Source organism: Cynocephalus volans, chromosome 10 (assembly GCF_027409185.1).
Source record: "Cynocephalus volans isolate mCynVol1 chromosome 10, mCynVol1.pri, whole genome shotgun sequence".
NCBI lineage: Eukaryota > Metazoa > Chordata > Mammalia > Dermoptera > Cynocephalidae > Cynocephalus > Cynocephalus volans.
The window spans coordinates 24,792,554-24,815,831 of NC_084469.1; the positions used below are offsets into that span (position 1 = coordinate 24,792,554).

Consider the following 23,278-nt stretch of genomic DNA (forward strand, 5'->3'; position numbering starts at 1 on the left):
CTGGCTAGAAAATTTCTAGAGTTTTCAAAGGTGGCACATTTGCTATGTTTTATAAAGCATCTCATGCATGAATAGACTAAAAAACATTTTATTCTTTTGATCACTTTCTACCTTCAATGTAAGATTATTTCAGATAATAGCAAGGCTGGTCTAACAGTCACCTAAATGAAGAGTCTTTGTTTTTTATAGTTTTCCAGCCTCCTATTCCCTAGGTGTTTGCTATCTTGATGATTCAACCAATGTACTATTACTCAGAATATGAAATGTTATTATTCAAAAGATTTCATGAAAACATTGTTCTATCATATAAACATTATCCAAGATTATCAATCATATACCATTAAATAAAATTTTGATTTTCTTTGGACCAAGAATTCTGTTAAAATTGAAGAATATTGTTGCCTAGAATTATAATTGTAGAAATATCACTTCTGATTAAAAAGACTAGATGACTTTGAAGTTAGTCAATTCCCCAAAACACCCCAGCACAAATTCTCGTATTATGATGTATGTTCTCGTTCATACGTGCTAGAAAACAACTGAATGAGTGAATCGGACTAAGTCCACTGTTCAAACAATGGTGACACGTCAAAGATGCAGGCACCAATAAGCAAAGAGGATTGGTTTTCTCTATTCTGTATTAGTCCTTCATTCACTAAATCACTAAGTGATTAATGTTATAATTCCTATTTGATCATGATTAAGATTTCATTTGACTATACTTGCATAAGAAAGGCAAGTTCTTCCAATGAAAGCAAGTTCCTAAGTAACTTGCTACTGCCAGTTATAATTCTACCTCACAGTGTCATCTATACCAATTTCTCCATCTGTAGCATATTACAACTAATGCTAACAATGATGATTTTGAATCATCAATAAAAGCTTAAATTACATTTATGATACATTTTTAAAGCACAGAGGTATATATTACAAAAAGGATTTCATCAAAATATAGCTAAAATAGTAGTTTAGGAAAGCAATTTGGTATAATGAAAGTAATACAGTTTCTAAAGCCAGCCTGACTTAGAAATTTTGGGTCCTTCATTATTTGGCACATCACCTTAACTTTTGGGGATATTAATTTGCTTACCTGTAAAATGGGGGAAGTATCATCTACCTTTTAGGGTTACTGTGAGGATAAGACAGCACAGTATATGCTGTAAATACTCCAATAAATGGGAGTGTTTTACATATAATTAAAACAGCCCACTTTCTGGAGAATTCTACGTTACAATTACTCACTTCCTTGTGCTTCCATATTGCTTAGGTTTTTTTGGTAACTTAGGATACTGTGGTAAGAATTAGAGCTGTGAGATCATTAGATTTCTGACTACTCTTATCAATTACTCCACTTAACTGGCTAATTTCATTTGAAAGAATAATATGTTTTTAAAAAGCCAAACCAAAAATTCATACTTAGTGGGTTTTTTTTGGTTTTTTTGTTTTTTTAAAAAGCCTGGTCATGGGAGATATTTTTTCCTAAAATTTAGATTTTCAAATTTATAAGAGTACTCATTTAATTGTACACGTATCATAATGTTACATAATTAAAATTTCAAAGAAATTAATGCATAAAATGTCTACAAAAACCAGAAAAAACTCATTTCTGTTTAATTTTTTATTTTTATGTAGACAAAAAAATTTCTAAAGTTTATAGTACTTAAATAGTCCTATTTGAATTTACACACTAACCTGGTAGAAATGCGACTAAAGACTGCATTGAAGTTGTTGCAGCTGAGAGAAAATAAAACCCCAGAGGCAGAATTCCGAAGTTCAGCTGCATGTTGGTTTCCTTCACGACAGGTGTGAAGAAAATGGCAAATTTCTGGGAGCAACTGTTTGACCAGCATGGTTTCATCTAATCTCATTGTGTCCTTTGGTTGCTAAAACAGAAATAACACATAATTCTAACACTTTTTAAATTTTACCTGTAAACTTTTTTATTATGAAAAATTTCAAACATTCAGAAGAGCTGAAATAGAATAATGAACACCCATATACCCATCACCTAGATTCAAGCTTTGTTAACATTTCACCATATTTGCCACATCTATCTATAGATAGTCTAATAAAGAGGATGGCTTCATCTTTCACCCCATAATTACAATTAAAGTCCAAGCCCCCATCCATTCTCACTCGTCCCTCCACTCCTGCTTGCTCCCTTGATCATCAAATGAGCTCTTCCCTTCCTGGTAATCCCCAGTTTGCTGTCATCTATCTTAACATCCAGATAAATTGCTGGGTGGGCAATCACACCTGCCTTTGTGCAGACTGACCAAAACAGATATCACTTACCACAAATAATTTTGTTTGGGTTGAATCATTTCAAAGTAAGTTATAAACATAATACTTCATCCCTATGTACTTAGCATCTATTAAAAATAAGGACTTTCACCAACATAACTTCAATACAATTAACATACCAAGAAAAAATAACCAATTCCCTTGCATCAGCTAATACCCAATCTTTATTAAAATTTCACCACTGCTTACAAAATGTCTTTCATAGCTTTTTTATTCCACCAGAATCCAAAGAAGGTTCACAGATTGCAGTATGATTATGTTCCTTTCGTTTCTTCTAGAACAATCTCCTCTACATACCCCACATACATCACTTTTATTCCTTGGCCAATAATATCAGTGATTTGTAAGTTGCCTTACAGGGTGTTCCATATTCTTGATTTTATTATTGCCTAGTGGTGTAATTTAACTTGTTCTTCCAATTACTATATTTTCTGTAAGCTGAAATTTAAACCTAATGGTCTGATTAGATTCAGGTTAAACATTTTAAAAAATTCTTATCACATCAGGAGCACGTAATGCCAGGTGGTCCCATTAATGACACCAAGTTTGGTAACTTTGGTGTTTACATTGGGATCTCTACTTTGTAAATATCTATTTTACAATTAAGAAACAACCAACAGATAAGCAATCCTGTACATATGCTGTTCTACATCACTATTTCACCTAATAATGGCTTTGGTATCCATCCATATATTGATAACAATTTTACTAAAACTGAGTAGGATGGCAAAGAACAAAAATTTGTATAACTGTGCTACACCAAATTTTGTAATTGCAATCCAAGTGCTTTCAAATACAAATACACTGAAATATATAGACAGTAAATAAACCGATATCACAAAAACCTACAACATTCAAGTTACAATGCCTATTTCTTGTTATATGCTAACCAAACAATACAGATGTTGAAATTAACTCCAATTAATAAATAAAAATCAGAAAAGCATTACATCTTTTGAATAATAGTTATGCACAGGAACAAAAGTACTTCAGATCCTCAAATTCTAAAAAATTTTACTCATGATATTGGTAAGTATTGGCTCTTCTCTTTCATTTAGCTATTCCAACTACTTATACGATAAACATGTACTTGTAGCCTCGGTTCTTCTTAAATTGCCTCAACTTACTTTGATCTGAAAATGAAAATCAAGAGACATCCATAAAACTATTGAAGGCAATCCAAGAAAACACAATTGTTTGATAATATGAATAGCATTATTTTTTAAATTGCAAATTTAGTGAAAAAGCTTATACGTTTTCAATAGTAGAGCAGGGCAAGTAATATGTATTTTATACATTATACATGCTATACTACGTCCACTTATTTGCATTTCAGTTAGGCTATCTCCAAAGAGTATTAAATATTAAATCAAACAGGGGCCAACAATATCAGTGATCATTCTCCAAAATACATTTACCATTACCACTCAATTACAAATGTTAATGGAGGAAAACTGTGGAACTGAGAGAGGCAATAAGTAACCCTACCCCCATTCAATCATGGGTGTGACTATTACACTGGTAATTTACAATCAAAGTAAAAAGGCCACTACAAAGAATTGATTCAGAAGTTTAAAAATTGCCCATCTCCCCAGTTCCATCATCCTATGTGAGCCCTTTTGCTCTTTCACTCCATTTTACAAATGAACAACAGCATATCACAAATTAACAGAAAGCACCAGCCTGAAACAACTAGCTCACCCTGAATTTAAGCAGAAAACTTATAAACACTGTCCCAAGATTTTGGAATATGGCCAATGACCGATAAAATAATTTTAAAATTATGCTTAGATTTTTGTGGCCTATAGGCTTCCATAAGGATACATAGTTGTGTGAATATAATTATTTTTCCAATTCCATACTCATTCCTTCCCCAAACACTTCTGAACATTCCTTCTCTTCTCAACCACACAATCAGTCCTCATATATGAATGTCCCTTCCATGTAGATTCACAATAGAGAACTAACTGTAACATATATGGAAGAGAGAAACAATTCTGAATAACAGTAAAATTCTGAATTCTATGCCAAAGGAAGAAAGAATGTAAGAAATAAGTTAACTCCAATACATATGGAATAGACAGATCTTTAAAATGGAGGTATTTAATTTATATATTTATATAAATTCCTACCATGTTCCAGGAAGAATTAATACTAGTGAAATACAGAAACACTTTGCTTTATACAACAGAAGTATTCGCAAAAAGTTCAAATTAGGTCATCATTGAAATACACTGAGATAACAATTTAGAGCAAAACTGAGAAAAGAATTGTTTAGTACTCAACTACTCCTCCACACTCCTACCGTCTATGTTCATATTTACACAAAATAAGTGTTCTTAAGGTAATATCTATCATTAATGGAATAAGTTTAATTAATTTTTAAGTTTTCTTTTGTTTAGATTTGAAAGGTAGAATATTAAAACCATATTCATACAGGAGGAAAGTGAAGATTACTCTTGGTCTTCTGAATCATATTCTTTCACAGCTATGCAATGCCACAGGTGTAACAATATCTGAGAAATTAATTAAATCAAATAGTGATTTCATCATACTTAACACTCAAACTTAACACTGCATAAGTAAACTTAATTATCTATTTAATTTATAAAAGATGAGAGAGTAATTTTCTCTTGAAAAATTGTCTGTGCTACCAGGTCAGCTGTATTAACAAAATTCTCTTTGTCCATACCTATATTTTGGTACATCCCATCATTCTCAAGACTGAATTCACAAAACCTGCCTATTTAAGAAAAGATTTACTTACCCCAGCAAGACATTTTTCCAGTGTATCCAATATAATCAACTGAGAGAGATATAAATTTTTTTCAGCAGCTTCTCCAAATATTCTCTAAAAGACATTCAGAACATAAAAGTTGGTTATCACTCTCCATGACAAATCAGTACACAACTGAAAAGTAAAGAACTAAGGATCAAGAAAATCAAAAGTAATCCATTTTATCTCCCAAATAATATATTTAAATTTATTATTTCTGATTCTATCCTAATCCTCACACAAAATAAATTATCAGGCAAACAGAAATGCTGACATTTATTAAAGTCTGCAATTAGCCTTGTAACAGCAAAAGATATTGTTTTGGTTTATGCTTTAAAAACATGTAGGATTCAGATACACATACAGATCTGCACCAGCATCTTGAATTCAGCTTTTACCCATATTTTTATGCCACAAAATAATCCAAGTCTTAATTCGTAAAACAAATTGTTGTAGCACCAATTACAGTGCTTTTTTTTTTTTTTTTTTTTTGGCTGCTGAGGGGATCACAACCCTCGGCTCGGTGTGGTCTGCACCACGCTCAGCCAGTGAGTGCAACAGCCATCCCTATATAGGATCCGAACCTGCAGCCTCGGCGCTACCAGCACCACACTCTCCTGAGTGAGCCATGGGGCCGGCCCTACAGAGCATTTTAAGCATTCACTTTTTATTGCATACTGCACTATTTACTAACAAGAGACTATGGTTTCCACAATTTAATTTATTCAGTAAGCGCTAAACAAGTGACAATATCACAATACTGTTTTGAAAAGAGGGTCCCAAATACTAAAATATTTCAGTCTAACTGGGAACATGGCCACATGTATTCATAAGTGCAAAATCCTATCACTGTGACCCACATACTGTGCAACAGAAGAGCTACACAAAATATTAAATGTATTTCTGTAAAACACTTTACATATTTATGAAAAGTCCTGCTTTTTTTGGAAAAATCTTAATTTTTTTCCATAAAGAAAAAAATCTCTTTGTAAGGCAAACGATTGCCCACACCTCCAGTTTATCTGTTTTGTAAATGTGGGGTATTATCTAAGCAACATTCTTAAAAGGAAACACACCAAAGATGATGTGACTATAAAAATGAAACTGATCTTCACAATCTACAACCAGGAGTCATTTCACAGATCAATACAAACTAAATAAATGGAGGTTATAAGAGCTAAAGACAAGCAGAGAGTTTGGAGTTAATCAAGAAAAATCCAGATCAGTTGCTTTGCACTGAGAATGAAGATGTTACATAGGAACTGATAGAAAGGATCACCTGAGAGAGGCAAGAGACGTATATGTTCAAAAGTACAGAGAGAGAACAGTTGGAGTATCTTGAAGTCTAGGGAATAAAGAGATTTTATAAAATGGGAAAAAAAGAAATCATGAGTTTTAACAGTGGAATCACTTAATGAAATAATTTGAGGAAAACTTTCAACAACAGGTTGTCTACTACAGAATCTGTCACATCATGAGGGAAGAAAAAAACATTAATTATCTTCATAAAAAATCAATCCCACATTTTAGGACTACACGGTCATATTTTATTTATCATCTACTTAGGACTGGCAAAATCTGATATGTAAATTCAAATAAGAACCTAAAGAAAAGCATATAATAGATTACTATGGGCAATTCATACAAAAGCTATATGAAACCCTAATTCCAGAAAAATACTGGAAAAGGATACAGAGTCATGAATAAGGGAAGTTTCTAAGGGAAAGAATCAAAAACTAAAATGGAAATTAAAAGGTTACCTGTGCACATCCACAAAATAAGACAAATGGTTATTATCCAAAGTACACAGAAAATTATTTCCCATACTTCAAAAACATGCAGTTCCAAACTTTTAAATAAAAAACAAAACAAAGCAAATTCATCAAAAAAAACAGTAACCCAAATACTCACCATATTGTTAACATTCTTTAAGATAGTAGTGAGGCCGCTTATAACCAAAGAAAACTTGTATTTGGAAATATTGATCAGACATTCCTTGTTGTGTTCAGTACTGACTTTGGTATGTGTGTTCTGCTGTCCTGTTTTTATTGGAAGCTGAGGGGGGAAAAAAATGTTAAGAGCTTACCCTTGAAAATGACTAAAAATAAATTTTTGTTTCTCATTGAATATCATGACATTTTAGGAAAATTTTATCAACCACAGTTACTTATATTTGTATTTTATCTCCAATTTTCAAAATATATAACAGCAAATCTTAAATTATTTGGAAATTTCAATTTTTGCAGTTTTCTTTCTGGAAGTCATAAATCGCTATATACAAAATCAAATCCTTTAGCCAGCATTATATAAGAGAGAATGATGACTCGCAGAAATACAGTTATTTCCTCATTGCTGGAAATTCTTTCAGATAATGTCTGCAATAAAATGCACACAACCCTCCCATTATACACTGAATTCAAACATTAAAAGAAAAACAGATCAAGAAAATTTATTCCCCAGATCGCTAGTCAATCACAGCAAATATTACTGCTGATTGTGCAGAAATAAGAAAGAACAGTAAAACCTGGAATAAACACAGTAAGACTGACTCAGATAAGATAACCACCCTTGGCTACACAATTGAGGGAATAACAGGACAACAAATGGATAAATCCTGTAGGAAAAAATATCCTTTGAGGGCATCACATTTTCATTTATCTGAGAATGAATTAAGTTGCACTGCCTAGAAGTTCATCTCTACTCTGTTCAAAAGTAGCACTTGGTATTTAAAGCATCATGAATATATTTACTATTTAATATTAGACCCTGCTAATGATAAGAGAACCCTGGTGAGGTTCGTCTGTGAAAAACAAAGAAACCTTAGTCCAACTTTCTCATTTTTAAAATGGTGCAACTAAGCTGGAAAGAGACCAAACAACATGCCCAAGTTTGCTAAGTCAGTTAATAACAGATGATTAATTTGAAAGTAAAGAAATACTAAATAAAAGTGGAGAGGGTTTTTTCAGGGTATTGAAGGGGGCACAGAACAGAAGCTACAGAATTACACAATGTTAATTATAAAGATATGGAGGGAAAAGAATCTGAAAGGCCAAAAAAGGAGATTTTAGAAGATGATAGTGGCTGCAATGCAGCTTGTAACTCTCCCCAAGTCCCCCCAACAAAACAGCAGGGAAAGTAGAATAGCAAAACCACAAACTCACATGAGGCCAACATCTACATCAAAATTAGGGTACAAGGCCCCCCACAAAGCCCCCAAAATGAGCAAGTAGGAACAAACCACTTACAGTTACAAAATTGGTGTGGCACAAGCATCTATGCAAAAGAAAGCAGAGGGAGAAAAAATGTCTGAAGGATCTGACACATCTGACAAGAGGAGAATCCCAAAATTGTATTACAACTTCAATGAAAAGCAAAGCAGGCCAATTCAGGTACATTAGCCAAAACAGAGTGGGGGGTTTGCACACTGCAATTTGCAGATGAGTGCAAAGCGTCCATAAAGTCTGAAGAGAATGAAACAAACTCTAAACCATCACTGGTTAATAGAATTTTCTGTGGTAATGATATTATTCTATATCAGAAATGTCCAATACAGTAGCCACTAGCCACATGTGGCTTTTAAGCACTTGTAAACATGGCTAGTGCAGATGAGAAACCAAATGTTTGATTTTATTTAACTTGCTTAAAATTTAACTTTAAGTAGCCACACATGTAGCTATTACTCCCTACTGGACAGCACTAACCAGCTGAAGAAGCACCCTTCCAAGATGAAGTCCACACAAGAAGAAACTGCTGAGATTAAACTCTAAAGTGACTACAGGGAAAAAATGGAGCAAAAGAAAAATGTCCAGACAAGGGTGAAAAAGAGGAAGAAGGCCAAGAGATCTGTGAAAGAATGAGACCATTTTGTTAATTTCTTGAGATTTTTTTTAATTTCTTGAAAACAACAGAAGAGTGAACTATAGAACCAGGAAGGTACAAAGCTATCCTGGCCTACACTTCCCTCCTACCAATTCAGAAAAACTAATTTTACGTAAAAATGCGCAACAGAAGAGAACTGCAGTCAAATCATATGTAAAGTTATTATAAGATAAAAGAAGAGACAGAAAAACATAAGAATAAGAGTCAGAATAACAGAAAATGAAAACATGACAAAAAGACATGTCTACCAACAGACTAAAAACTATAAATTATTATTTCAAAATGAGCCAAGAGAAATTAAGAAAATGACAAAGGATATGAAATAACAAATTAGAATTACAAATAGAAATAAGTTGATATAACTCAGAAAAGAATTAGGAAAAAAAGGAAAAATCTCATTCCGGAAATGAAGACTAACCAGAAGATACACAACAGTGAATTAACACAAAAGATAATGCTTTAAGGAAAATAAGAAAGTAAAAGAGGAGGAAAGTTATAAAATAAAAAAGAATTGAAAAATGAAATAATGAGGATTTGCAATAAAGTGACAAAGAAAATATGCAAAGAAGAATTACATTAAGTATTAACAGGAGTCACCAAAGAAAGAAACCACACCAAGGGAACAGAATGAATATTAGAAACTAGAATTCAAGAAAATTTTGCTGAAAACTTTTTTTTAAATTAAATAACAAACTTGAAACTATATACTGAAAGGGCATACTGCACATCTGGAAAAACTGATCCAGAATGACCAACACCAGAATATATTTTAGTAATAGTACTGAACTTGTGTAAACAAGAAAAATAATCCTTTGAACATCCAGGCAGAAAGAGGAAGTACTTATACAAGGAACAAAAGTTAGACTGTCATCAGACTTTGACAAAACTTTGTCAGAAGATAAGAGAATAACGAAAATTCAAAATACTCAAAGAAGAAAATGTAAACCTAGGACTTTATATCCAGCCAAACTGACTTCCAAGTATAATGGTGACAATCAAACTCTTCTGAACTGTAAGAACCCACAAAATACTGTTCCCTTGACCTTTTCCTGAGGGATCTGCTACAGAATATGCTTCATCTGAACAAAATAACTGGAGAGACATCCACATTAATAGAAATCATTAAATATATATTTACTAAAAGAACTGAGAATGCTGGTAATAAGGGAGAAAGCATATCATATAATTGCTATATGTACAGTCATGTGCCACATAAAACATTTCAGCAACAACAGACTGCACATACCACAGTGGTCCCATAAGATTATGATGGAGCTGAAAAACTCATATTGCCTAGTGACATCATAGCAATTGTGTTACAATTGCCTACAGTATTCAGTACAATAACATGCAGTACAGGTTTGTAGCCTAGGAGAAATAGGCTACATCATATAGCCTAGGTGTGTAAATAGGCTATACCATCTATGTTTATATAAATACACTCTATGATGTTCGCATAACAACAAAATTGCCTAATGACGCATTTCTTAGAATGTGTTCTTGTCATTAAGCAGTACATGAGTATACTTGATAAAGTAGATACAATTATCAAAAATGGGGAGAAGGTAGTGAGAACACATAAAAAGAACATACTTCATGATTGTCTTATTGTTATTAACTGAGAATAAAAGGGTATTATTTCATACCAAATGCTGGGAAAGAAAGAGATGAAGAGAGGTGGTTACTAGCTCATTTTAATATTGCTCATAACAGAAAACCAATACATAACACACATACCTCAAAAAAGAAAATTAGAATACTATATAAAGATATCAATATAATGGTTACCAAAAAAACAAAAATACAAATTGTGCTGGTGTGTGCTGTGCCAACTTTGTTAAGCTGGAAACCACCTTCCCAGAATCCCATTCACTGTATGGTTCTCAGTTGAAGTTAACCTAAAAAGAAATTTGTACAAGACTTGTTTGAAATGAAGAAGCACAACTATTATTCTCTGAAGGTTTTCACAGTCACCCAGCAAGAGAGGTGCCCAGAGAGTTCCAGCTTTTACTCTCTCTCTCTCCTGCTCTGCGTCCAGCTCTTTCTCCTGACTAGTGCTCACCTTGCTAACCAATAGCAGCCTAACCCCACCACCAGATGGTTGGCTGCAAATCTACAGAAGTGATGGCTACATGTGGCAAGAGCTTCCCATAGGAATCCCTTCAACCTCCTCCTTCACAATCCCACTTCAGTGGCTGGACATATTTAGCTTCTCAGATTTCCCTAAGAGCTCCGACTTGTCTGCCCTTTGCCACTGATTTAAGGGATCTGGTTAGTGTCTCCTTCGCTGATAATCCAACTCCCCCTTCCAGATCTTCACCTTGCCAGTCCTCTCAAAATTGTATACAGTTGGGCCGGCCCGTGGCTCACTCGGGAGAGCGTGGTGCTGATAACACCAAGGCCGCAGGTTCGGATCCCATATAGGGATGGCTGGTTCGCTCACTGGCTGAGCGTGGTGCTGACAACACCAAGCCAAGGGTTGAGATCCCCTTTACCGGTCATCTTTAAAAAAAAAAAAAAAAAAAATTGTATACATTCTATTTCCATAATAAATTCCTTATCCCATTATACAATCTGCTTCCATGACTAAATTCTAACTGATACACAAACCACTCTAAATAACAAAATATGTGCTGACCACACAATGACACTTAAATAAAAATAAATGTAATATAAAACTATATAACAAAAATGAGTCCAAATTCGTCAAACTATGGAGTAGTTTCCAGAATATATCTTTAAGTTAAAAAAAAAAAACAAAAAAACAAAGACCAAGTTAGAGAAAGTATAAACAGTATGCTACCATTCATTTGGAGAAGCGGGAGGAGATAGAAATATATCTTCTTATATTAAGAAACAGAACAAAACAAAACAAAGCAGCAGAAGCATAAAATGTAAAAAAAGCAAATGACTAAGTGGTTGCCTTTAGGGATTGAAAGGAAATAAAGTAGAGGTGGAAAGGATAGAATCCATATTCCTTGTGTTTTGTACATTTCATTTTAGGACTATGTAGTTTACATAGACATAAAATTAAATCGAAATTTTAAAAAGCAAATCTAGAAATCAGGAATAAACATATGAACTGACATTGGTATCCTGTTCTTTAATGGCACAATCCCAAAGAGAAGAACTATTCTAAGTGATTTTAAATTACATTAAGTTGACCATACATTCCTAGTGGAATATACTCTAAGGACAAAAAATGAAGATAAATCTTGATCCTATATGTATTACAGGATCAAGAAAATAAATAATGATGTGATATTTTAATTCTATCACTCCCGGTATCATTGAAAACTGAGACTGTCAGTATGGGAGCTAAAAGGAATAGTAAAGTAAAAAACCCTGTAGTCTTGAATTTGAATTGGATCTATATGAACTCTCGATGTATTTTATTTTCATTAATGAAACATATTTCTACCTCCATCCACTGAAAATGTCTAGAAACAATGACCAATCCCATAGTAATAAACACTGCCACCCCACTGTAATCTTGAAATACCATCTCCCAGTGAAAGAAATTAGGACTCCTTTAGGAAATAGCTGATTCCATGTATGAGGTAAAAAGGCATGTGATGAACCTAGAACATCTTGTCATACCAGGTAGCAACACAGACTAATAAAGGTTAAGTCAAAAAAGACTCCAGAATAAATTTTAAAGAGGCTCCCACCAGCCAAAAATGGAATAATTTGAACATTTTTAAGGACAGCAATTTTAATTTATTGAAACCTATCAAATGTGTTTAAATATTTACTTCTCCTTCCATGTAGGATAGAGTAATTTACAGCAAAACAACACCTTCCTCACCTGAACTTATTTTTTTAAAAAAGATGAAATACAAAAATTATCTGTTTAAAGATTTCAGAGAGGTACTGAAGGAATGAGGACTAGAGAGGGTAAGATTCCAAAAAGGGGTGACTATGGTGAGGTAAGGTGATCTTCTGCAGCTGCTTTTTCCCTGGGGCATTTGTAGAATCTGATCACAAAAAGAGATTGAGAAATAGGCTTTTCCCAGGCAAAGTATCTCTGTTGAGAGAAAGAGTAACAATCATCTGATAGTCACTGAGGGCTGAAGTGACAAAACTGAAGACATGAGGGGGTATCAAATGCATAAGTGGGTAGAAGAGGGTAAAAGGCTAAGCCAAAAACTTCTGAAAAGCAGAGGAGTTTGAAAGTTTTGCAGCCTCAAGAAGACAAAAGATTAGAGTTTAGAGCCTGATAGTGAAGGGACATTAGTGAATACACACAATTCTCAGTTGTAAGCCCTGGAGTTTATATATCCTCCACAAACAGGGTCAAGCCACAGCAACTCTTATACAGTACTGGTAGGAGTGTAAATCAGTAACTACCTTGGAAACAGGCATTATCTGCTAAAACTAAACATACACACACTCAGTGATTTCACTAGGTATATGCTCAACAGAAATGTGTACATGTTTTGACTAAAAGACGTGTACAACAATGTTTATAGCAGCACTTTTTTAAAATAATTTCCAAAAACTGGAAACAATCCAAATGTCTATCAACAGCAGAAACAGTTTAAAAATAAAAAGTGGTATATTCATACAAAGGAAAATTGATACAGCAATGCGAATAAATGACTTACAAGTGTAAGCTTAATTTCACAAATATAATACTGAGGGACACAGGTCAGAACAAAAGATATACTGTACAATCATATTATATAAATTTCAAAAACATGCTAAATTCATCCTACAATTTTACAAGTCAGGATAGTAGAGATCCTTGGAAGGTAGTAGTGACTGGAAGGAAGAACAAGGGGAAAGGGGGACTTCTGGATTGCCAGTATTGTTTGACTTCTTGATCTGAGTACTGGTTACACTGGTGCGTTTACTTTGTGAACATTTTTTGAGCTGTGTATTTACAATCTGTATACTTTTCTGTAAGTATAAGTCAACAGAAAGTTTGCTAAATATGTGGATTTACAATCTGTAAATTCATAATGATAATTAAAAAACAAAAACAAATTGGTCATTTAGCAGATACTGAGGAATTGTGGCAGACTCTTAGGTGCTGCCCAGCTCCGCCTTCAAGGAAGGACTTGCCTTCACTGCTGGGAGTGCTGTCAATCAGCCCTTCAGGGATTGCCTCCCTGCAGAGAACAGCCCTGCCCAAGGTCCCATCCTTTCCCGGTAGCCCACATCCAGTGAATCTTACGAACTTTTTGAAATATCCTCATAAAGGCCTGGACACCTCAGCCCAATTTGGACAACTCAGAAAGACCATTCTAGCTCCAGAGCTCCCACGGGGATTGCCCAAAACTAATGCTGGGCCTACACTGAACCATGAATTGTGTATCTGCTCAATGTTTCTTTGTCCCAGGTGTTGACCCCAAAGGAACACCTTAATAAACATCCTGGCTTCCACAGCAGTTGGTAGCAGATGCTAAGATGGGATTCTAAAGCTGGCAATGAAAAAGAAATAGTAACTACCAAACAATGGATTTAGATGAATATTTCTAAACTCTTTGAGTTCTGGGTGGAAATATAATTTAAAAAAAAAAAAAAAAAAGGTGATTGCCAATTGAAAGCTTAAGTTTGAAAGCCAGAGTGTCTCTCTGGAAACATGCAAAGAGACTATCTCCTACAGCAAGAGGACAGAGAAGCCTAAGGGCCAGAACCAGCACTTAATTGTGATTCATCCGTTTATATACAATGTCAGAGATATCTATCTCCATCTCTATCCCTATTGATGTATATCTTTCTCCATCTCTATCTATATATGCTGGGCTTCAAAGAAGGTTAAACTCCCAAACATGTCAGCTGTTAAGATCAGGACCCTGGCTGAGAAAGAACAAGACTCTGACTAATGGAATGGAAACATCTGGGTTGGTGCTCCCAAAAATCTGGTATCCCCGGATTCTCCTGAACTCTCAAGTCTACAGAAGTGGCCCAGTGCTGCCTACTAACAGCAGGCACTCCACACACTTGTTTAAAGAAGACTCAGAAGGCTTTCCCCTGCAAGACAACAGATGTGCCCCTCAGGATTTGCCACCACCTCCTCTCCTGATGAAAGGGGTTCGAGGATAATTTTTAGGTGATGAAACATGGTATATTTTGACTGTAGTGATGGTTATACAAATGTATGCATTTGCCAAAATTCAGACTATACACTTTAAAAAATGGATTTTTATCATATGTAAATTATACATCAATTTGTTAAAATATGAGTTCAGAGAAGGATTCTAATAAACATTTATTTAATATCTACTATGTGCCAGCTGTGAACACAAAGATGAATAAATGTACTCTCAAGTACCAATAATTCTGAAATTCTGCCCTAGCCTCTCTTCTCCCTGAACACAGTTAGTTCCTCTTGGGCACTCTCACGTATTCACTGACAACCCTGCTGATGACTACTAAGATGGTCCCCAAGAGTCCCACTCCCTCGCATATACACCCTTGTATAGTCCCCTCCTTTGAGTGTGAGAAGGACTTGCAAATATGATAGGATATCACTCTCATGATTGTTACATTATATGGTAAAAGGAACTTTGTAGGTGTAATTAAGGTCCCTAATCAGTTGAGTTTGAGTTCATCAAAAGGGAGATTATTTAGATGAGTCTGGCCTAACCAGGTAAACATTTAACAGCAATACAAAGCAGAGGTGCTTTCTGTTGGACGTGAAGAAACAAACTGTGGAAAACATGGAACAAAAGAGGAAAATATAGGAAATAGGAGAGAAAGCAGGGGTCAGATTAGGAAAAGCCTTGTTGGCCACTTTAAGAGCTTCAAATTTATTTTGAGTTTGATGACGCAGCAGATTACATTTTCCAAATATGGTCACAGTATCTCTCATCCCACATGCTTTCCGGCAATGAGACTTTGCCACATCCCCACCAAGAAGTAGAATCTATTTGTCCATCTCCTTGCATCTAGCAGGTCCAGTGACTATCCTGACCAATAAAATATGGCAGAAGGCACACTGCACCACTTCCAGGCACAGCCCTTAATTGGTATGACAGTTTTTATTTCCCTTGTCCTGGAAGCCAGTTGCCATGTAAAGAATGTAATTACTTTGAGACTACCATGTTGTAAGAAGCCCAGGTCACATGCAGAAATTCTGAAGAGTGAGATGCCATTGTGACAAAAGAGGCCAAGAAGCACCGAGATGCCAGATATGTGACTGAAGAAGCCATACTGGAAGGGATTCTCCAGCCTAAGCTAACACCATGTGAAACAGAGACCAACTGCCCAGCTGAACCTGTCATGAATTCCTGACCCACCCACAAAAATTATGAGCAAAATAAAATGGTGGTTTTTAGGCTACAAAACTTTGGAGTGGCTTATCATATAGCAATAAATAACCAAAAGAGAGGGAAAGAAGACACTGCAGGGATTTAAGCAAGAGTGACATGATCTATGTTTTAAAAAGAATCTTCTTGCTACTATATCTTAGAAGATAGCCTAGGCGAGAGAGGATAGTATCTTAAATTAAGCTAATAAGAGTAGAGAAGTAGTGAGATATTATAAAAGACTTGGAAGGGGGAGTTTATTTAAAATAACAAGCTAATTCTCAAGTTCATTTGAAAGAATAAATTTGTAAGAATACCAAAGAAATTTCTGAAAAAGAACAAGAGAAGACTTGCATTATCACATACTTAAACATACTATTAAACTCATAACAAAACCTGTACATTATAAGTATAAAATATAACCTAATTACAGTGACAGAACAGATATTAGTATGTATATAAAAATTAATATGATAGACAGTATTTTAAATCAGTGGTAAGGGCCGAGCCCGTGGCGCACTCGGGAGAGTGCGGCGCTGGGAGCACCTCCCACCGCGGGTTCGGATCCTATATGGGACTGGCCAGTGCACTCACGGGCTGAGTGCCGGTCATGAAAAAACGACAAAAAAATAAATAAATAAATAAGATAAACATAATAAAGTATCATTTAAAAAAAAAAAAATCAGTGGTAAAAAAAATGAATTAGTAAATAAAATGATGCCATAAAACTATTAGGACAAATATTAGAGAATAATTTCATAATACTGGAGTGGGGAAGACTTTCTTAAGCAAGATAAAAACACAGCAGCAATAAAGAAAAAACACTGATATATTTGCCTACATAACTATGAATAAATTCTGTAAGAAAAAGACACTATTGACAAAGAAACAACAGGGAGTAAAAGAATTGCAACTAGCTACCAAAAGGTTTGCATAACTAATAAATAAGGTCGTCTTATCTATTAATAAGACTATTTAATGGAAAAACTGTTGAAGAAATATGAAGAAATTCAAAGAAGATGAGTGGTCAGTAAATATATGAAAAAATGCTCATCTCACTAATAATTTTTAAAGTGCAAAATAAAAATAGATTATTTTTGTGACTCTACATTGTTCACACACAAAAAAGTACTATTGGAACACATATAAGGAAATAATTAAGCCTGGAGTACAGGAAAAATACTTGAATAAAAATTTTAAAAGATAAGGTCATTATATTTGAGAAGAATGAGATTTTTTTTCTTTTCTTTTACTTTTATGAATTTTTCTTATTAATTAGGATGTATTACTTTCACAATTAGGTAAAACTGAATTAAACTCTTAAACATTTCATGCTACCTTATAGAAATCTTTGGATATAATGGAAGAAATGTAAAGGGCCTAAACCGCAAGGAGAAAAATAATCACCTTGAATTATGATCTCTATTAACAAACTATTAGCTACTTAAGATACAAGATTTCAACAAATAAGAGGATTTAGCAAAAGAAGGCATAACATCAAGCAAAGCAGTCTGTGAACAATGGATAATCTGTTTCTAGTTTCACTCAGAAAATTCTTCAAAAGGTCACAGGCTAAAATTTTTGCCTCTGTGTACATTCTAATCAGTTTCTAAAAGGCCCCACAGACCATGATGGGGGTGGGGATTATATTAAAATTCACTTAATATAAAAGTTTTAATCTAAATGAGAGAAAAAGCAAAGGAAAAAATTATACTGGGGGAAAAGCACCCAAGCACATCAGCTCTAGATACCAGGTAACAAACATAAATTAGGAAAATGTATCAAATATTAATACTGGTTAAAGTAGCACATTTCCCAAAGTAGATTCTGTACCTCTAGTATGTAATATGACTTTACAGGGCACCTAATGAACTTTAAAATTTTTAAGTTTTACTTTCATTTTAACATGTGATTTAAAATATATAATTAGCAATCAAACCTAGGATTACAAAGATATTACTCCTTGTACAAGGTTAAATGAAAAAGGTAAGCCAACTTAAAGTTCTTAAGCTAAGTAAATGATATAGGATATGACTAAACTGATAGCACACTAATGACTAAAGTTAGGGAAACACTGTGACAACATTCTGAAATTTAATATTGAGCTCATAAAACATATAATTAAGTTTTTTCAAAATATGGATGCCATAATTCCTTCGGTAGCTCAGTTGGTAGAGCGGAGGACTGTAGCGAACCTCTTGGGGTAGCCAAAATATGGATGCCATAAAGACATTTGTGGGCAAGGTGATTAGCATGAACCAAACCAGTTTTGCCAAGAAGTGAGTTCCAACATCATCCTTCCCTAAACACTTTTTAGTTTCTTCCCTTTCTACTACTCTGAACTTACAAACTACCCAAGTTTTTCATACATAGAAGCCTCTGATTCGCAAATAAAGAACCTATTTATATCCAATTCACAAATAAAGAATCTATTTATACCAGTAGTCCCAACTACTACTGAAGCTCCAAAAGCAGATTCCCAAATGCCCTTCCTAGATTCACCAGATGTCTACTGCAAGGCAGAAGATTTGTTTCTGTCAAACATAAACTTGGATAACACTGTTCTCATAAAAAATGCTGGCTCTCCCTTTTCTTCTCCTCTCCTTTCTGTATAATCAGTCATTCAGTACAAAAGCCACTAGGTGAAGCAGAGCAAGGTAAGCATCTGTGGGTATGTTGGGGGAGGGGAGATGTAGGAGTCTAAGCAGAATGAGGAAGGCACTAGCATGGAGGAAATGGAGCATGAGCAGGATGAAGAAGGTGTCAACATGTAACAGACAGTTCAGCAAAGGATGTTAGAGCATGAATGGGGTAAGGAGAGACACCCCTGCAGAGAGTAGCCAGGCACAGGGTATTAGAGTCCAAGTAGGATGAAAAGGGTATCTACATGGGACAGCAGACCACATAGGGTGTCAGAACCCAAATGGGATAAGGAAGGAGTCCATAAGGAGGACAGCCCCGAGTGGGGTGTCAAAGATTAAGTGGGATGAAGAGAAAGGAGAGTGGGACCCAGCTAAGACTGTGCTGGGCCTCTGCATGGTGGCAAAGAGTATCCCAGCAGAGAGTTCAAGCAGGGCGAGAGAGGATATCCACACAGGGAAGCAGCACCAGGTAAGGTGTCCGAGCCTGAGCAGGATAAGGACGATGTCCACACTGGGTGGGAGTGGGGTAGGGAAACATTATGGGGTGTTGAAGCCAACACACAATGAGGATGGCATCTGTGCTTCATAAAGTTTCTGTGGTACCCCCAAGTTTAAGTTGAAAGTACTAAGTATCTCAGGAAAACACTGAGCTATTATTTCCTGGATAAATATGAGAAATATACAGTAAAAAGGACAAAGAAGAGAAAATGAAGAAAGCAAAAACAATGAAGTAGCAAAAATACCAAACTAATAAGCTCAGAAACGTGGGAAACCTCACTTTACAAGAGAAACAAGATACAAATATAAATCAAGTACTAGTTTAATTAACCTATACTACTAAATACAACCAATCCACTGGTCTGGAAGAAGTTGGTCCCACTGATGGGAGTGTGGGACAGCCAGCCTACAAGATGGTGCCCCAATGAAACATGCCTCCTGACAGTCACACCTCTTACATTTGAACCAGGGCTAGTCTTTGTAACTAATAGAATACAGCAAAAGTGACGATGTGTCTCTTCTGAGATGAGGTTATAAAAGACGGAGGCTTTCATCTTGGACTGGCTTGCTCTCTCTCAAACCACCTGTTCTATAGGACATCAATGGCCATGTCATGAAGACACTCAGGCAATCTATGGAAAGGTCCACATGGTAAGGAACTAAGTTCTCCTGCCAACAATCACGTGAGTGAACCTGTAAGCACATATACCCCCCCAGTCAAGCTTTCAGACAACTGTAGCCCCAGCCAACAGCTTGACTTCAACCTCATGAGACCCTGCACCAGAGGCACCCAGCTAAGCCACTTCCATATACCTGACCCACAGAAGCTGTGAGATTATAAATGTCTGTTATTTTAAGCTATTGTTTCGAGTTATTTTGTTTTGCAGCAACAGGTAACTAAGACATTGCAATTCTAAGTGATGGAAGTTGAGAGAGCACCAATTGCAGATCCACAAGAAAAGAAAAATAAAACTTCATCCCAACAGATCCCTGCTGGTTATAGAAAGGGTATACAAAAAGGGTATAAAAAAATTCTAATCAAAAGACCATTTATGATTCCATTGAAGAAACACCATCAAACACCACAGTAAGGCTGGGGGGAAAAAAAGAGTATTTCTCATATCTGAAATAACAAATCCTTCTTTGATGTCTCTAGGTTACCTGGAATTTCTGATAAACATTTCAGATACTAAAAAAAAAAAAGGAACAAATAGAAACAAAACTAAAAAAAATGTATCAGGCACTATGATGCATGCTAGAGATAAAACTGTTAAGAAGTTAAGCTTGAACTCTGCCCCAGCAACACTTTTTTTAAAAAAATAAATTTTATTGTGTATATTGTGTATATTTGAGGTTACAACATGATGTTATAGGATACATATAGATAATAAAATGGTTACTACAGTGAAGCAAATTAACATATCTCACAGTTACTTTTTTGTGTGTGAAAAGGCTGCTAAAATCTACTTATTTAATGAAAATTCCTAATACAACTTTATTAACAATAGTCCTCATGTTGTGCATTACATTTCTCAAATTGTTCATCCTACATATCTCTACTTCGTATCCTTTGGCCTACATCGCTCCAATTCCTCCCCCCCACTCCCATCCCTGCCCATGGTAACTACTGTTTTATTCCCTATCTCTGTATATTTGACCTTTTTTTTTTTTTTTGTATGCCACATGTAAGTGAGATTATGCAATATTTTTCTTTCTTTGTCCAGTTTACTTCACTCAGCACAATGTCCTCCAGGTCCACACATGTTGTGGCAAATGGTAGGATATCCTCCTTTTTTTTTCTTTATCCATTTGTCTGTTGACTGACACTTAGGTCATTTCCATATCTTAGCTATTGTGAATAATGCTGCAATAAACACGAGTGTGCAGATATCTTTATGAGGTGGTGATTTCATCTCCTTTGGGTATACACCCAGAAGAGGGATTGCTCTAACAATACTTTTGAAACACCAAAATTTCTATACCATAAGTAATTGTTTTAGTGATAAATGATTCCATGGGTAGACTGTTTTATTGTACAGTTGACACAAAACTTTTGTCTTTATAAATTAACCACTAGGGGTCTTCTACATGATCAACCAATATAATAGTATTCCTATAAAATAATTATCAGTTAACACTTATTGAGCACAAGTATCAGGCACTAAACACCTTATACACCTCCATTTAATCCCACAATTATCATTATCCTGATCAATCTCTCAGTCTCTGTCTCTGCCACTCTCCTCTTACTCTCCCACCGCTTTGCTCATCCGTACTTTCAGCAATGCCATTCCTGAACCCCAGAGCAGGTTTCTCATACATCTGTGTGAGCCTCCTTTACCTATCCTATATGGTTCGTATAACAACTGTAATAACTAGATGATAAATTACTTAATATCCATCACTCATGCTAGAGTATAAATTCCATGGGAGCAGGGAAGGTTTCTTTCTTGTAACCTGTCTTATCCCCTGTGGTTTGGAGTTTTAAAACACAATTAATAAATGATTGCTGAGTAAAAGAATGAACCAGTGTGTTACACTGCCTCTCCTATGCGACACTACCTTTTTATTACCTAGGGCAGTGTTCCTCAGACTGTGGTCCAAGAACAACAGGTGGTCTCTGCTAGTCTACCACCTAGTCTACAGTTTGGTGATTTCAGAAGAACAGACCAATCAACCATTTCCTTCACCTATACTGTATTTTACAAACTTGACTGTAAAATAATATTTCCACAATAATCCTATTCTTCAATGGGAGGGAATCTCCATACCATAAAACACCAGCCTCTTCCCTTCATCTAGCTCTCTAAATCCTGGAACAAGACATATTATCTTCCCAGGCAACTAGCCAAGTAAGCAATATTTTCCTGGAGAAACTAGATGCTCAAAGAAAAGAACTATATTTGGAGGGCCTCCAACAATAAAGTTACCTCTCCACCAACTTACTGTACAATAAAGCCCATGCACACAAGCTTCCAATTATCTGACATTTAAGAGTAGACTTTGTTTTTTCCAGCTTTATTGAGATATAATAGAAAAATTAACATTGTATATATTTAAGGTATACAACATGATGATTTGATATACATTGTGAAATGACAAGTTAATTAACACATCCATCACCTCACATCACCTTTTGTGTATGTGCATGCGTGTGGTTAAGAACACTTAAGATTTAAAAACAGAGAGATAAAGATGGTGGAATAGACAGTTCCCAGCATCACTCTCTCCCACAACCAACCAATTTACAACTACTAAAAAGCAGATTGCCAAGCTGGGGCCGTTAGAGCTCAGGGGAAGAGGAGGAGAAACCTATGGAGTTCATGAAGGTGGGAGAAGCCACAATGAGAGAAAGAAGGGACCACTCTGACAGTTTCAGGCCCCAGCCATTTCAAGACCAGCTCTAGTGAGCACACAGAGCAAGAGCTGGCAAAAGCCACTGCTGTGCCCTTCGTATGAAGTTGCTTGGAGGCTGCAGGGGAGAAGAGGGCCTTGGTAGCCCCCAGACCAGCAAAACCACCAACAGGGTTCCCATAGACCCACATAAGAGCAAGAAGCCACAGACAACTGAAAAAAGGAACCACTCAGAGGCCGATAAGTCATCGCAAGGGACCAAAGCATGGCCCATCCTATGGGAAGTGTTTGGAGTGTGGGGTGGGGAAGACAGACCCACCGAGGGAACATTGGGGCACAGCATGGACAGCTGATCTGCCCTCCAATCAGCACAAGAGCACTTAGTGGAGACTGGTCAGGATTATAGAACTGCAGGGGGTGCAGTTTGCTGAAAAGACTTAGGCCCAGACAAGAGTTTCCATGCAACCCAGGTGTATTAGACCTCACAGGACCTGGAAGTGCTTAAAAGGTCAACAATTAAAACCTGAGCTGCACAAAAACCCTTCCCCAGGGAATGAGCAGCAAAGCAG

The 23,278-nt window shown here is 35.6% G+C and overlaps 1 protein-coding gene across 6 annotated transcripts in view; it reads right to left on the reverse strand.

Moving 5' to 3' along the window:
- The window catches only part of NF1 (neurofibromin 1), a 228,507-nt gene that overhangs the window by 179,874 nt on the left and 25,355 nt on the right, over positions 1-23,278 (reverse strand). For all 6 annotated transcript variants that reach the window (XM_063109114.1, XM_063109113.1, XM_063109109.1 and 3 more), the window contains exons 2-4: positions 6,992-7,135; positions 5,072-5,155; positions 1,693-1,883 (exon numbers count right to left, since the gene is read on the reverse strand). In XM_063109114.1, the coding sequence (XP_062965184.1) occupies positions 1,693-1,883; positions 5,072-5,155; positions 6,992-7,135 (419 nt within the window). The remainder of the gene's footprint in view (positions 1-1,692; positions 1,884-5,071; positions 5,156-6,991; positions 7,136-23,278) is intronic.